The sequence below is a fragment of the Neopelma chrysocephalum genome, unplaced genomic scaffold, assembly GCF_003984885.1.
Source record: "Neopelma chrysocephalum unplaced genomic scaffold, ASM398488v2 Primary Assembly neopelma1_65, whole genome shotgun sequence".
Classification (NCBI taxonomy): Eukaryota; Metazoa; Chordata; class Aves; order Passeriformes; family Pipridae; genus Neopelma; species Neopelma chrysocephalum.
This window is the reverse complement of record NW_020897722.1, coordinates 976,704-993,970: the sequence shown is the minus strand read 5'-3', so window position 1 is coordinate 993,970 and position 17,267 is coordinate 976,704. Positions and strand designations below refer to the sequence as shown.

General features: G+C 48.0%; 1 protein-coding gene across 4 annotated transcripts in view; it reads right to left on the bottom strand.

Moving 5' to 3' along the window:
- Positions 1-17,267, bottom strand: part of MGRN1 (mahogunin ring finger 1) — a 53,702-nt gene that overhangs the window by 22,889 nt on the left and 13,546 nt on the right. For all 4 annotated transcript variants that reach the window (XM_027683698.1, XM_027683694.1, XM_027683696.1 and 1 more), the window contains exons 4-5: positions 10,683-10,829; positions 1,013-1,130 (exon numbers count right to left, since the gene is read on the bottom strand). In XM_027683698.1, the coding sequence (XP_027539499.1) occupies positions 1,013-1,130; positions 10,683-10,829 (265 nt within the window). The remainder of the gene's footprint in view (positions 1-1,012; positions 1,131-10,682; positions 10,830-17,267) is intronic.

Sequence of the window (17,267 nt, the reverse complement as noted above, 5' to 3'; positions counted from 1 at the left end):
ATTGAACACTCTATCAAGTGTTGATTTCCTGGGAGAGGGGTCCACAGGAACAAATATATCATCAGCAGATACAGACCAACTCCTCTGCCTTAGAAATCTCTTATGACAATTCTGCACAGAGCAGCAGAAAGCCCAAGGCCTCCCTGCTCTGGTCACATGCAAGGGAAGCCCTTGGGCCAAAGATCAGAGGCTCAAGAAGCAGAGTTACTGCCTGGCTTGGAATTTTGCAAAGATACCAAAGATACCAAAATTACCAGGACTCCAAAATTTTGCTATGTAGGAACAGCCACAGAGCTTAATTAAAACCAAGCCCTCGTCTGTTTGCAGTTATGGGTTAAACTAAGAGGAGGACACCATTCCTTTATTCAGCACTGATGCACCAATGTGAATCTGCCCCAGGAGGAGAATATCCCCTCACAGCACTGTACTGCTGCAGTTAATAGTGCAGGATGTGGCCCTTAAACAGCACTAGAGCAGTGGACTCCAAACAACTCTGATCATTCATCCCACCAGTAAAATATTTTGAGCACATATTCCCAATATATGTGTGTTTATCATTTATGAGATATATACATGTACTACTGAAGTTCTTCCTGCACCTCAGTGAATTGCCTTGTATGCACCTCATTTTGGAGAACACTGTTCCAGAGGACCAGCCAAAAACCCCAAAATTTTAGACCTAAAACCCACCAAAACAGAGAGATTGAAACACATATTTGTTCCCACAAGCTCTTTGGCTGGCAGGGAGAGGAAGGCTGAGGAGTGGCAGGTTCCTGCAGGAAAAGCTCCAGTGCCAATCTCTGCTGCTTCTCTCCTAAACCAGCTGTTCAGTGATATCAAAAGTTTCCTCCTTGTTGGCCTGATCTACCTGCCAAGTTCCCAAGTACCCACAAAACACATTGTGGCAGCTGGGAGAGTGTCTTCCAGCCATAACTTCATGGCAGTAAATGGAGACCAGTGCTTCTGGGACAACAGGGGTGTGGAAAGAAGGGGACACTGAGAAGAGACTTACCTCATCATCCTTCCACTCTGAGAAATCAATCTTGAAGGAAGGCAGGGAGAATTGCTGGCTTACCCCTCTCTTGTAATGAACCGTCTCCGACTGCAGAGAGGGATTCTTTGTGCTGTATCTGAAGAAAGGGGGGAAAAGAAAACTTGCTGTAACAAATGACTGCTCTCTGCCAGGCTCTCACTCACTCTGCCTTTCAGGAATCACAAGTGGCAGCTCTAAGGGAAGAGCTGGCAGGGGCTGGCAGCCATTCAGTGGGGACACAAAGAGGGAAGGGAAAGGTCAAAGCGAGAAGGTGAGCACAGGGAAGGGAAAGCAGCGCAGACAGGCAAGGTCTGATCGTGTCCATACTGACCTGCCTGGAAACACTAGGTGTCAGGAGTACAGTGGGGTGCAGCAGCTTGGCAAAGCCTAGCTCCCTAAATCCAGGGCCTGGCTTTCAGCCCAGCACAGTCCAATTTTCTGCAGGAAACCCAGGAAGAACCAGCAATGACCTAACACACAACCCAGCAGCTATCCCGTGCCTTGTGGGATAGCTCTGCAGTGGGAAATGCTGCTTGGCTCCACCATCCTGGTAAGCAAGAGCCATTGCAATCCACCCCTCTGTTCCTCATGTGCTTCCCCAAGGTGCTGCAGGGCTACCAACACCACGTGAGAGACACCAACCATCCTGCACGCCGGCCACACAGACAAGAGCCACGATTCCTCCACTGCCTCAAGGCTGGGATGAACATCTGGAATGGGACCACAGCTACCATCCACCATCTTCTGCATCCAGAACCCACCTGGTGCTTTCTGCCCCAAGAGAGATGTTTCCTTGCCCACTACCCCTGTCCAGAGGGTGATGCCTGAGCTGGATGTGCACAACCTCTCTCTGTGCCACTTCTGGCACAGGAGAGGAGGCAGCAAACCCCAAAACAGGGTGGGAACATCTGAAAGTGGTTTTACCACCAAAGCCTTTCTTGTCCAACAACCAACTGTGTGCTCAGAGCATGTTTACAAACCAGAGAGAATGTGAGAGATCCCTTGCCCAGGAGACTTACACTGCAACAACAGGCTCCCTCAGCATGGTGACGAGACGCACAGCACAGTGACTGGGATGCATTTTGAAGCTGAGGGTATAAGAACCTGGATACCAGGAGATGATGAATATTTATTAATTCCTCTCAAACTTGAGGAGGAAAAACCAGGCTCCCCACTGGCATGAACTGCTGCCTTTCTCTGGAAAGCCAGAATAGTTCCTGTACCCTCTTGAGGGTCCAGAAGGTTTATCAAGTGTCACAAGATCAACGGTAAATTCTGGGAGGCCGTGACAAAGGGCAGGTTCAACATGTGCACTCTGCTCTTCCTGGCAAGGCAGGTGCATTGTGTTATTTATGACAACACCCTCAAAGCCCATTTTGTACTGTGCTGAAATTATGCTGCTTTACTAGAAGGTCTCACTCCATCCTTTGCATTTCAAGCATGGTGTGGGAGAGATCAGAATGACAGGTCCTTTATATGTGAATTACAGAGCGAGCAATTGAGTGAAGTTTTATTTACTGAGTTGTCAAGCACAATGAATAGAGCAAGCCTGTATCTGGCTCCTTTTGTGGCACTCTCAAAGCTTCTCAGCTCTGCAGAGAGGCACAATTCTCCCTCCACAGCTGGGAAAGCAGAAGATGGAAAAGTGACTTATCTGAAGTGACAGCAAGTCAGGAGCTTACTGGAAATAAAGTGCAGAGGAGAGAGTGGAGCTGGGAAAGGGGTGTAAAGAAGCTGCTGCTGAGTGCCAGGAAGGCTGGAGGACCTGCACTTACAGCACTAGAAGCCCAAACCAGTCTACAACAGGAAAAAAAATAACACTATTCCAAGGAGGACAGGGAATAACAATACTCGCATTGACTTGCTGCTCTCACTATTCCTGGGAAAAGGAAACCAGGCACACAGATCTTCTGAGCTGAAGAGTATGACCAAGTTATTAAGGAGGCCTCCCCAAGTGAACCAAGTGAGCTTTATGCCTTGGACTGTGTGACTGCCTAACACACATCAGACTTGATCTGAACACCCCGAGACAACTCTGGACACCTCCAGTCAGCAGCCAGAGCTGAGGCTGCTGAGCACCAGTGGGCTGGGGAATTCCCTGGAAGTCTGGTGAGCCCAGACTGTCCCAGAGATCGATCAGCTTTCCAAGGTGATGCACAGGTTCCATGCACAAGCACACACTCCCTGTGCTGCACAGGAGGACAACTTGGCAAGCTGTTACAAAGCAAGTGTCCTGCACAGCAGGGTCTAAGTGGCATCTGCCCATCCCCAGCCCCTTTAGTTGGCATCTGCTGTTTTTATAATCTTCTATTCCATGCCTGATCTGCTGGGGGCTCACAGCAAACAGTAGCAGAGAAGCTCTGCAGAAGTGTTACAGAAAAAGAGAGCATGTATTAAAGAATAAAGGACAGCAGAGGAGCAACACGCTGCCTCTCCCTGCATAAAGACTGAGAAAGCTGAATGTTTGAGCTGCTATTGCTCAGACTGCACTGGGCCAGGCCTCCATCCAGAGGGACTTCCAAAAAAAAAAACCCCTTGGGATCACTGGAAGGTCAGGACAGTGGAGAAGTAAGTGGGATCTGTCCTATTAGGTCAGGACCAAACAAAAATCCTCGGTCACAGTATTTTAAACCTGTTTGTTTGTTCAGGTACCCCTGACAGCACAAGAATCACCAGCAACACAAGGTACACGTGCTGCCTGCAGCAGCAGCCCCCAGCTCTGTCCTCAGGGCTCATGCAGCACAACTCCTCCTGTGAGCTGTGTGACACACACAAAGCAAAGTTTACACTGCACTGACTCCTTCCTCCCCCATATCAAACCCTTCCACCCCCAAAACCAGCTGTGTATCAAAGAACCAGCAGATGAGAGGCCCTGTGACCACACCCCAATGATTTTTGAGAGAACAGGAACAAACTAAAATTACTCCTCAGCCTCTCTCCTCCAGCATCAGCTGAGCAGCACTCGCTGCCTGCACAGAGAGACTCAGCCTGTGGCTTCTCCCTGTGCCCAGTCCAGACCTGCAGACCCTCAGTAGCTCCCAAGCCATGTTAGAGTTTGGGAACCTCTGGCTAAACAGTTAAACTTCTGTTGCTACATGCTCACCAGAGACCCAACATCAATGTGTGTGGGGGGTTCCCCCTCTCCCTCATCCTTGATCAGCACCTGGGGAAGTTCTCAGCAGGGCACTGGTCAAGATCCCTCACTGCTGTGCTCCTCATGCTCAGCTCTGCCTGGCACTGGGGCTGCCTTGGGCAGTCAAAGGGCAGTTCCTGCTCCCACAGGCACACCAGGACCTCAATGAGAAGCACCACGTGAGGATCCTTGCCAGCCTGCCTGAGTTGCACAGAGCACTGTCCAGGCTCTGCTCCTCAGGGAAAGCAGGATGCACGGAGCAGTGCTGCCTCAAGGTAACACTTCTGACTAGAAACATCTGAGACAGTCTGTGCTTTGAAGAGCCTGTGGACAAAAGAAGAGTCCTCTTTCTTTAGCAGCAGCTCTGCATGTTCCATGGCAATTTCCAGTGAACAGAGGACAAGGCAGGGTTACATGAGAGCCTCAGAGGGTACTCAGGAACCAATTCTTCCACTGCCTGGCAGGCTCCATGTCCTCTTATAGGTGGTGATGTATGAGCCAGTCATGTTCTGCTGGTGTTCTAAGGGGCCAGGAGTTGACATGGAACAAGCACACTTGCCCTCCTCTCTCTCCCACCTGCTCACTCCCCTTTCATTTTGGGCCAGGATCTCGCAGGTTGCTTTTGGAGAAAAGGAAGTTGAACAAATGTCTCAACTCAAAGTGATTTTTATTGATAAAAGAAACACTACCAAACTACAAGAAGGCCATAGCCCTGGGTCTCAGTCAGAGTCAGACAAGATCCAGCCCAGAGAGGCTCTCACAAGGAGTTTGGAGGTTAACCAGGTGCTAAGATGCTGCACTGCAGTCCTTGGCAGCCTTCTCCTCCCCTCCTGCTTCCTCCAGGACTGAGTTTCCACTCTGAGCCGGGAAAAACCAAACATCTCCCCATGCAGCTGAAACCCTTCTGCCCATACCCCAGTCCAGCCCCTGCAGAGCTCTGCCCCCTGCTCCCAGCTCCAGCCTGGCTTCAAAGCTCACACAACAGAAAGGCACAAAGGCCGCAACTCCTATTACTGGCAGAGGGTTTGTCTGCTCCGTGAAATCTATAGAATTTGGCTCTCCAGCCTGTGAACTTTGCACACCACAGTGTTCCCTTGGGGACTGGTGTGGGCCTGGATCAAAGCTGTAAAGGCTTGTGCCGAGCACAAAAAAACCAGCGCTCGCCTCTGACTTCTCCACACAGAAGAAATCTCTTCACAAAGAATTCGTATTAATCACCACAGCCCATGGCCAAAAGCAGCAAGAGCACCTTTCAAAGGCCCTGAACAGACAGAGGCTATTAAATAACCAAAGGAATATCTGAGTCCCTCTGTGTCTCCTATGCAAGCCTGAATCAAAACAGCCGTGCACTGAGCTGGATTTCATTTTGTGACCCAACTCTTCAAACTTCCACATGCAGAGAGAACAGGGAGTCATTGCAGTGTCCGTGCACTGCAGTGATCGTGGGAGGATGTTTGTGATGAGTGTAGTGGGCACTGCAACACAAACAAGGAAATGGGATTCCTTTTTTTAATATATCCATTTGCCCATCAGCATCACAAACAGCACAGCCCTGAAAAGGGCAGGGATTGCAGAGCTAGACTGACCTATTTTCATTCTGTTTTCTCTTTATAACAAGAAAATAGAGCTTGGCAACATTACTGGGATATGGGAGAGAACCTTTTCTGTCCAAAAAGGAAGATCTTTTTCAGAAGAATGGGCTGCAAGACTCAAACCTCTCACGTCATATTTATCATGAGCTGCTGATCTGCCTGGATTGCTCATGCTTTTGGAACTGGCTCTTTTAAGTGCTTCCAGCCACAAGGGTTGGTCTGACTTCTTCCCCCGAGGAAACAACCGCTGCTGTCATGTTTGAACTACGCAATCCTTCCTGCCAGTCAGCAGGATACCTGCAGCTGGAAGAGTCCCAGGGGCCCTCCCAGGAACAGGCTAACAGTGTGCACATCAAGGCTTCTGCCAGAGAAGGAAGGGATGCATTCACAGAGCACTCACAAAAAGAAAATACGAACATCTCTGAGCCTGCTCCAAAAACACACTTGTCTCCTAACCCAAAGACATCTCGGGGTACGAGCACATGAACCAGGTACTGCAGAAGGCAGGCTATGAACTGGGAGTCCTTTGATTATTCTCTACAAGCCCTGCAATGGAAATGCAATGCAGAGTCCCCTCTCCTCTGGAAAGAAATCACATGCTTGAGGCAATCACTAGTGAGTAGTCAATGTACAGTTCACACACCTCCATGTTTTTACCAAATTCCAAAACCAAAGAAAATGGACATAATTGGAAAAATAAATAAAACTGAAGGTATCAAGGGCCTTGAGCTGTTCAGAGGCAGGTCAGTGCTAATTCCATGCCATTAAAGAGACTCTGGACATAGGTAGATCTCTGTCATCCTTGGGGTGATGAACCAGCTGGTCCTCTGAGAACTCGTGTTTTACTCTTTAAATTCTCACCACAAAGGAATCAAGCAAAAGATATTTTAAAGGTGAAAGCAGCAGTCCCCTCCACATATAAACAAATTCCCATTTCATCCAAGAGGCTTTTACAGATACCTGCACTAGCACCCGAAAGTGCAGGGGACCTTCCCCTGGGCACAGGGCTGGAGAGGTGAACACACCTTTATAATCACCAACTCCACACATTCATCTTCATCAGACTCTACTGGTCACCTGTGGTCCCACAGAAGTGATGACACAGCTCCCTGTGAAACTCAGAGTTCAACAGTTCAGGACTGGAGGCAGGCAGCCGTTGGGAGCTACGTGTTCCCAAGATCTCGGCCAGGAAACAGCAGAGCGGAGCAGAATCACCTGGGAAAGTCTGCTGGACACTCCTCTGGGACAGGTTAGCACAGGCAGCACGGACTGATAAAGCCACCAGCTCTTAAACAGAGCCCAAATAACTCCAGGAGGAAGCTCCCTGGCTTGCAGAAAGGATTCCCTTTGGCCACGGACACCAGCTAATCCCAAAGGCACAGCACTGTGGCTCTCAGGTGAGCAGAAGATCCACAGCAAGCAAAGCCTCTGCTCAGGGAGAGCCACCTCCCCTCCCTCCCCTCCCCCCAAACTGCATGACCATAACCACGTTCCTAGCAGGAGTTTCTAAGGAAGGATGGCTGATACTATCAGGATCAGTGCTTGTTCCAGCAGAGAAGCAGGAATAACTTGTTTAGCACTTCTAAGGAGCCATGCTGCAGGATGGGAGAAAATTCCTGCTTTTCACAAGGGTCCAGAAAGTTTCTCCCATTTTAGGATTTAGCATCGATTTAGGAGAGTGGAAAAAAAAAAAGTACTTTGTTTTAAAGAGCATCTTCATCCCAATCAAGTGCAATAGAAAAAGTTTCGAATTTATACGCAGTACAGCTTTTGCACATGCTTGTTCCTTGAATGTAGCACCAAAAGAAATTGAGGAAAAGGAAGATCTACCAGCCCAGGCAGGGAAAGCTGCATTCCTGTTAGTGCACTGAAAATGCACTCGCTCCACTCAGAGCTCTAAGAATGCAGCCCGGATTTTTTTTTTCCACCAGAATTTGAAAAGAGTAAATCAAAGTAATTATAGCACTGCCCTTACAGAATTGCTTTGCAAAGCTGAAATCAGAGCTTCAAAAGGTTTTTACTAGCAGCCAGCAAATCCAGAGAAGCAGAGATGCCTACTTGGGCAGCTGCACTAGCCCCAAGACGTGCTTCGGGAGCCACTTCCACATGGGAAAATAGCCTGGGTTGAATTAAAGCAGCTTATAAAGTCTATATTTGTATCTCACTTCCCCCAGCCCTTATTACCTACACATCTGCATGAAATCAGGATCATGCCTTCCAAAAGGTTCCCTGGGTTCTGCACCCCACACTTGTGTAACATTTATTGTCTGAGAACTCCAGAGCAGAGACAGACAGTTCATCACTCCTGTACTATGGGGAAATGAAAGTATGATTTAATAAACAAAGGGCCAGCAGTGGAAGCAAGAGCTGAGTGTGGGTGCTTTGGCTTTTGAGAAGGTTTTAGTGCACCAGGGGCTGCTGCCACCCCAGCAGGGCAGCACAGAACCATCAGCCACACATTGTTAGTGGGGAAATCACTGCTGATCCTGGTTTCACGCAGAGGGTTCATGAACACAGGCTTCTCCTCTGCCATCTAACAGAGATCCCTCTCTCAGTGAACCATGGACAGGGTGGATTAAAAATTCATACTTAAAAAAAATACTTTGAAGTTGACAGATGTGTTAACTTTCAGAAACTCTACCTAGGAATTGTTCAGATTTCATTTAAAAGCCATTGGGTAGCTCATGTTTGCTGCATAAGCTTTAAAGAACAGTCTGGTGACAGTCACTGGCTCAGTGCATGGCGCTAAATTTCAGGAAAACGTGTTCTTAAGTGAACCAGAAACTGTGTTCTCCCCCTCCAACCAACCAACCAACCAAGTTCTGAGGGGAGAGCTACTAGTTACAGAGGACTGAAAACACACTCTGTTCAGAAACAGTTATATTTGGTAACTAAAATACTTCCATTAAGCATTATTATCCAAGGCACAACTTGACAAGACAGTCTCTTAAGAGTCCAGCACGAGCAGTTTAACTAACAAGAGCAAAAACTGCTGGTCTTGGGTGATTCAGCTGCAATTCCAGCCCAACACTGCCTGGTTCAAGACACAGGTTAAAAAAAGAATAAAAGATGTTTCTTTTTAGAATAACTTCGGGGTTTTGCCATTTTGACGTAAAATGGAAAAGTACAAGTCTGAAAAAACAGATTTTAAACTACATGGATATTCTGTAGCACAAAAAATGTAGCACAAGGTTTGACATGAAGCTGACACCGAGTTGTAAATGCAGATGTTTCATTGTTAATGATCAATGACAAATTCTCCTTCAAGGTGAACCAACAGGTGAATATGCAAAACAAGATTAAAATCAATGATTTAAGCCAAGCCTTGCTGATTTGAGTCGTGGTTGAAGTCTGGCAATGTAAATACATCCACCCTGGCCATAGAGACCCTCAGTTCTCCCCATCAGCCCATGGATTGTTTCCCTCTAAGGTCAAAAAACAAGGGGCACTGCAGGGCAGCACAAGGGACACTGGCCACCTCTCCACGTTGTACCTGTGTTAGGAAAAGAGGACTTCAATCTCCAAGGCTGCCATTCCAACACCTTCACTAGCACTAAATTCACAGGAAACCTAAGGACCTAAGAGACAGAACATGGAAACTTTATCAGGATTTCTAAGGCATCCTGCTGCATTCAGCTCTGCTCAGGAAAAGCTGGATCTAAACAGAAAGTGTTTTCAGAGTTTGTCAAGAGATATTTTCCAAGCACTTTAAAAGGAGCTCATTTATTACTTCCCCAAAACAGAGATAGCCATAGGCTTCAACAGAAGAAGGGAAGGGAACATTCTGGATCAGGATTCCTCCAGTTTGAAGGAATGCATATGTGAATTGGAGAATTGAGCTTGTCTCATTTCTAAAAATACACTATTCATTGAACGTTAGTGGGATATTTATACTTTGCATGAAACATATGAGCCATTTTATGGCCTGCCATACATATTTCTCCCTGCTGGAACCTCTGCAGATCCCTTCAGTCGAGGATAAGTTCAGCCCCAGCTCCAGAGCATCACTGCAGAAGCCATCAGCACTACGTCCAAGAGCCGCTGCTCAGCCAAAAGCCTCTACCAGAGGAAGCCAAGAGCTTCTGCAGCCTGAACCTTCCTTTGCCCATGGAGCAAACAGAATTCCTTGTCCCATGGCCACTGGAAGTCAGCCATTCCATACCAGCAGCTCACGTGTACCCAACTCACACCAGGCAGAGCACATCCAGCCACCTCTGCTCTTAACATAGAGAGGAAGTTTTGCGTGGGATATGGTGTTGACTGGAATGGTTTAAATGTGCTGATTTAGATTAAAAGGGTTTAAAATCTGTAGGGATGTACTACCAGGATATGAGACAGACCCCACAGATGACATTTTGACCATTCTTTTCACAGTTAACCCAAGGTGTACTTGGCAGGAAACACAGGGTTTCAGGGAGTATATCCTCTCCCATCTCCCAACAGCCTGCGTTGAGGTGGCCATTTATCCCAAAAGGGGCTTTGGGAGGGCTTCAATTCTACAGACTCACTCTGTAAATGTCAGACTGAACTTTAGTTTGGTGGCCCACATGCAGAAATGCAGTGAATTAGGTGATCTGGGGAAAAAACAGGTGGTATTTGAAGGGAAGGGATGTTTTTTTTTTTAATTTCATAGAACATCCTGCTGACAGAACACACAGTTATGAGTTCCTCTCCTTTGCTGCACACAGAATAGTTTCCCTACACCCTAAAACCAAACCAAAAAGGGAACGAGACAAGGTATTGTCTATGTGAGGGAAGTGAAAGTAATATTCAAAGTTATCAGAATATATAAAACCAAACAGAAAAAGAGGAGATTTCCCTCCCCACCATCTGTGGCAGCACAGCCTCAGGGGTGACTAATGTCTGACAGCTCATTCACCAGAGCTCCTGTGCCCCTCCACATGCCCACAAGCCCAAGACTTACACTGCCATGCCACCAACAAACTCCTCTGTGGCCTGGCAGTAGATTGTGATGGCAACACGGGCATCTGCATCAAAGGTGAACTCCAGGCTGTACAGGACCTTCTGCTTCCCACTCTCCTCCGTAGGACTGTCAACATCATCTTTATACCTGAAAGACAATGCCAGAGGATTAGAATAAACATTTATGAGATATCGCCAAGATCACTCTGGAAATCAGGACAAGAGTACTCCAGACCAGGTGTTTGGGGCAGGCAAGGCACTGTGGGCTTCCACCTCAGGCTTCCCAGGAGATCTCCATTCTTTCCCCTGAGGAAGGTTCTTCCAAGATTCCACTGAAGTAATAAAGTGTAACAATGGTGTTGAGGGATCTCACCCAGCCTCACAGTGCCAGGACACAGAATGAGACAAGAAAGGGAAATCTTGAATGTCAAACCCTGAGGAGAAGAAACATTCTCCTTCCATTTAAGTCTTCATATTAGGCTCAGTATTTGGGCTAAAAAAGTCCTGCATGGGCATGAGAAATCTAAAACCTAATTCTTTTAACACTGCAAATGAAACTGTGCCTGTGTCATGGTTTTAACAAGGCCCAAAATCCAATTCCGATTCCTAGCCCCCCACCCACATCTCAACCCCATGTGAGATGGGTTTTCCAGACAAAAACACAAGACTCAATATGGGGGGAAGGAATATATTACAAAGACTATACACGTGAATAAATACTATAATACATTACAAACAATCTTAACTCTATATCTATCTCTACCATGACAATAATATTTACAATGGGCCAAATCTCTTCTCCCTCCAAATAAAAGTCCAGGAGAGAAGAAGAAGAAAAGACCCCTTCCAGTCTGTGAGCAGCAGGTCTTCCTCTCTAGGCAGCAGGCTCTCTTCTTCTCTTCCACCAGAAACAGTTGCTGGCTCTCTGCCAGCACACACGAGGGAGGTTTCCAAGTCTCTCTCGGCCCCTGTCTCCAAACAAGGGGTCTTTCCATGGGCTGCGTAACCCCAGACACGGCCGCTACACCATGGTCATATCACGAAGCACCGGGGTCTTCGTGACGGTCTGGTATCTTCAGGGGAAATCAAGCCCCTGTGCAGAGCTCCCATGCTCTGCCTCAAAGATGGCTGCCGGCTTCTCTGAAGCTGGAGCAGGGGGAGCCAAGGTCACCCCCCACACACACACATTCCTTCGGCCGTCCTGGCTTATCTCTCAGGAGGCCATGAGCTTCCTAGCTCCTCTCAGCAGTGCATACTGCACTTTAGGACTCCTCTCAGTCCACCACCCCCTCCTCTTTCTCGGAGGGGTCTCTAGTGAGTTTGGGGGTTTTGGTTTGTCCAGTTCTTACCCTCCAAAACTCTCTTCCTACTGCTGGCTCGGTTCTACTCCTGCTGCTGCTTCTTCCTTCTCTTCAGACATCTCTGTGTCTTCCATGCAGCATACCGGCTTCTGCTGCTCCTTTTGGTCCTTATCAGTTGGCTCTTTGCCACTGCTCTTCGGACGCTGCTGTGTCTACTGCTGCTCCGTCTGCTCCCAGCGTCTCCCAAGGCTGCCTACCGGGAGAAATTCTCCCAGCTCTTAGCCACAGGCACTCAGCCCAGTTCTGAGTCCCTGCAGCCCCCCAACCGGGGGCTGGGGGGGCAGAGGCCCCCAAGGGGCCAGAGCCCCTTCTCCTCGTGGCCTCTACAACATGGCCACCTCTTCTTCTTCACAAAGTACCACTGCTTCTCCTCCGGTCTCCAGAGATATGTTTATATTTTGCAGGAGCACTGATTGGTCAAGCCCCAAGGGTCACCACCCCCTGGGGGTTACCACTTTCTTAGTTTCAGGGGGAAAACCTGGTTCAAACCACTACAGCCTGACACACAAAAAACCAAGGTTTTTGTAACACAAAGAACTCCTGAAGCTCAACAAAAGGTACCTGCAGTATCACACAGAAGATGATATTCAGCCTGGAAAGCATCTGAATATAGGAACTTCAAATACCTTTAAATGTACAAATGATCAGCTAAAGCTCTGATGCTGTGAAGGACTGGAGCTTGCATGTATTTACTGTCTGAACAAAAGTTAACACATCCAACTGCACAACAGACACACAATAACCAATACAAGAATGAGTTCAGAAGTTATTTCAATTAACACAAAAGTGAGCCATGACTTGGCTGTGGGCTACTGCAAACTGGACCCCATGGTGTGATCACCACTGCCCAGAGTTACTCCTCCCTGCTGCAGGAAAAGGCAGGTCACAAAGCTGGTGAAGAAGGAGGTTTGAAGCAAGATCCAGGGCAGTGAGCTATGGCCACAGGCCAGTGGTGAGTTACAGTGTGCCAGGAGTGGCCAGGGAGACCAGAGATCCTGGAACAAACAGCCAACACAACACACCATGACAGAATAACAGAATGATAGAATAACCTGAGCTGGGAGGGACCCACCCACAAGGATCACAAGTACAACTCCTGGCCCTGCACAGGACACCCCAACAATCCCACTCTGTCCCTGAGAGCGTTGTCCAAACACTCCTTGAGCTCTGGCAGCCTTGGAGCCGTGACCAAACCCTGGGGAGCCTGTTCAGTGCCCAGCCACCCTCTGGGGGAAGAACCTTCCCCTGATATCCAGCCTATCCCTGTCTATCCCTGACACAGCTCCAGCCAGTCCCTCGGGTCCTGTTTCTGCTCACACAGAGCAGAGATTGGAGCTGCCCCCCTGCTGCCCCTCGGGAGGAGCTGCAGACCCCAATGAGGTCTGACCTCTGTCTCCTCTTCTCCAGCTAAAAACACCAAGATCTCCCTGCCTCAAAAAGCAAAGCAACAGACAAATGGATGTGATTCACTGGCAGGGCAGCACCACATTCTTACACATACATTCAAATCCCAGTGTAACCCCAGGACCACAGGTACCACAGTGAGCTCAGGCACCGTGTGGGAAGGGTGGAGGCAGCAGGTTGACTTTGAGAGGTTTAACAGCACTCAATTCGTCACCCAGCTCCAGCTCCACTTGTTTATTAGTGTACCTTAATTGCCACGATTCCTGGGTCAAAGCCAAGCAGCTGAACTATTCAGGAAAAGCTTGGCACTGTTTCTGACTTCACAGTATCAGTCAGACTCTCCCCTCATCAAACAGCCTGGATGAATAGGCTGTACTGTCAAAAATACTCAGAAATGTGCCAGGCATACCTCCATAATTCAATCTAAAAATTGTCAAGGGAATCGTTATTTACTGAGTTCACTGACATATAATAACTGCTGCCTAATTAAGAGGGTTCCAGCATGAATTTTATTTAATACCACACAGAACAAGAAGGAAATGTTCAGCTTCAGCAATTTAATATAGAAGGTGCAAAATAAAATTTAAGAGCAGTATAATCAAATACCCAACACATGTATTTGCACTAATGTAACCCTCGTGAACCACTATAGCTCACACAGCATTCCTGTCTGAAGGGCTTGGAGAGCTCCAAACAAGACTTTTGCCAGAGGTTCACCTAGGTCAGAACAGCAAATCAAGCTAAATACACCCAACATGCCAGTATAAAAAAGACATATCCCCAAAATTGAGAGTTTGAACACCTGCAGCAGCCTGGACAAAATACACAGTACAGAGCAAAATGGTATTTTCACACAAGCTGGTTGCATTCAAAGAATAAAATCATGGCCCTTGAAGGCTGTAAAGAAGAAACTAGTCTTGGCAGCAGGGCAGGTTTGCCTGGAAAACACACAGGGGAGCATCAACATTTTGTGCTGGACTGACCCAAGAACACAGATGGCAACAATCCACTCACATGTTGCATGTGTCAAGAAAGCAGCACAAGTTTCTGTGAGTTATCTCTTGCTGCTCTCTCTTGATCTGAGGTTGGCAGAGAAGGATCCAGGCTATGACAGACTTGTCACTTCTTCCAGAAGAAGCAGAGAGGGAGAACCAGTACCCTTGCAGGAAAGCACTGAGGAAAGTGCTTCACAGACCCACCTCATGTACAGGGAGGTTTTAAACAGAGATGCCCAGCACACGTGTGAGCTACAGATGGACAACACAGACCAAGGTACCTGTAACAGCCCCAGGTAACAAGGTGGGAGACCTGGGGTGGGGGCAGAAGCAACATGTCATTAGTACAACCACTGCCTGTTTCATCTTCTCAGGAAGTCACAAAAATCATCCCAGATCACCCTCCTGATCCCAACTCTGCACCTCCCTGCAGGCACTCAGAATGTGCTTCTGTCCTTCCAAGAAGAAAAGGGGTTAAACCCAGACTAGAATAGATCTGTTGCCCTGGGAAACCACTGAGGGGCCACTACCAACTGTAGTGCCTGGAGAGAAGGTTCCTGGAGGACATGTGGGAAGTCAAGAGTCCGAGTGCTGTCTGCCTGGAACAGCTTCAGTGGAACAGGGGACAAGGCACACGTCCCTAAATGGTGACAGTCACAGCAAGGCTGTGTTTGTATCTTCCCATCCAACATCCTGGTGCTGGAGGGTAAGAAAATCATTCACAGCCTTCCAGGACCTGAAGGGAACCCACAGAAAAAGATGGAGAGACTATTTACAAGAGCCTGTAATGACAGGACAAGGGGAATGGCTTCACACTGACATACAATAGGTTTAGATTGGATATTAGGAAAAAATTCTTCCCTGTGAGGGTGGTGAGGCCCTGGCACAGGTTGCCCAGAGAAGCTATGGCTGCCCCATCATTCCCTGGAAGTGTCCAAGGTCGGGTTGGAGCAACCTGGTCTAGTGGAAGGTGTCCCTGCCCATGGCAGGGGATGAGTTTTAAGGTCCTTCCCAACCCAAACCATTCTGGGATTCTATGACCTGCCATAGAACAAGGAGTTGAGGTGAGAAAAGCTGCACAGGCAGCTCTGCCAGCTGGTAACTCGCTCAAGGAACAAGCAAAGGCTACTTTGGCGCATACTTTGAGAGGCAGAGACATCTCATGTCCCATCTTAAGGTGCAGGAACGGTGGGATGTAACATCAGGGGAGTAACATGACAAAAATCACACATTCTGGATTCCTTCTTTCTTTGCAAGGGACGTGGCAGACAAGGGGGTGGCTCAGGAGTGGTTCAAGTGCTTCAAGAGCTCTTCTGTCTCCACCTGCACTTGAAGATTACAGTGGACATTGAGCCAAGCCCTACAGACAGTGCTGAAGTGAGGTGGTCACAGATGCATGCACAGTTAGGAACCAGTGACTTTGCTGGGTGTGCCTTTGGGTCATGCACAGAGGTGCATCACAGAGCCTTCACAATCACGTGTACAGAGCAAAGAGACTGACCACCTTTGGGAACAAAGAGCTGATCCAACGTTTTGGTGGAAAAGGCAAAGCAGGATGACCAAGGGAGCTGAGGCCACCTGGTCTGACATCACTCCTGGATAAAACAATGCTGGAACTTTTTGTTTGTCTGTTAAAGAATTAAAACATAAACATATCATTAACAGCAGCCATGACAATTTTTTAGAACTATGTTGTGTCGAACACAATTCCATCCTTGCAGGAGATTAAAAAGTTTGGCCAACAACTTAGCAGACATGCAGGATAAACATTAAGTATTGCTTGACTTAGTATTGTGAGATCTGCATCACCCAGTGTTAGAGCAGGGATTAAATGAAGGAAGAACTAGTGACACCCCTATAGCACTGACTTTCACAGGGGAGATCAACATCAAACTGAGGCTTTACTATTTGGGGGTTCTGCAGAGATCTGTCCACTCTAACACCCTCCAGGGCTGCAGAGCAGGCAGTCCCAGCCCCTCACCTCCACCATGCGATGAATGGCTCCAAGGATCAAGGTTATCTCTGCTCTGCTGGAGACAGAAGAGAAGGGATTTCCTTTCTCTCTCCCACAGCAACTCACCTGTCTCCCCTCAGCCACCTCTCAGGCCACACTCAGTGGTTTCATTACTCTCCATGATGTTCCTGCTGCTTCAGACACATTCCCAAACCACTACAGCTGCTGATTCCTTCAACACTTTTGTTCCATGATGCTATACAAATCCCACACTGAAGCAGAGGCTGTCCCACAGTGCAACTTTTCCACAAAACACATTGTGCAATGAGTTGATCTTCCTCCTGTAACTGGAAGTGCTTCCAGGGAAAGAGTGAACAGCCAGTACCAGCCCCTCAGGTACTGCAGCTCTGAAATAAAGCTTCTGATCTAAGGCCAAACATGGGACACAAGACAGTCACAAGGAAGTCTTTCTCTGTTAATGCTTAACAGCAAAATTCCCACTACCCTTCTCCAAAGACAGAAAACACATGAGATGTCAAAGACTCAGAACTTCAACACCAATACCCACAGGTTTACTGTTTCTCTCCAAAGCTGCTGTAAATATTCAGGATTTGGCAAAACTCAGAATTTTGTCTGGTCAGAGCTTGGCAGGAAGTCCAGAGTGGACATTTCCCCATGTTCCCCCATGGCACCTCTCCTATGAGGACAGGCCAAGAGAGTTGGGGTTGTTCAACCTGGAGAAGAAAAGGCTCCAGGGAGACATTAGAGCCCCTTCCAGTGCCTAAAGGGGCTCCAGGAGAGCTGGAGAGGGACTGGGGACAAGGGCCTGGAGTGACAGGACAAGGGGGAATGGCTTCAAACTGACATAGAAT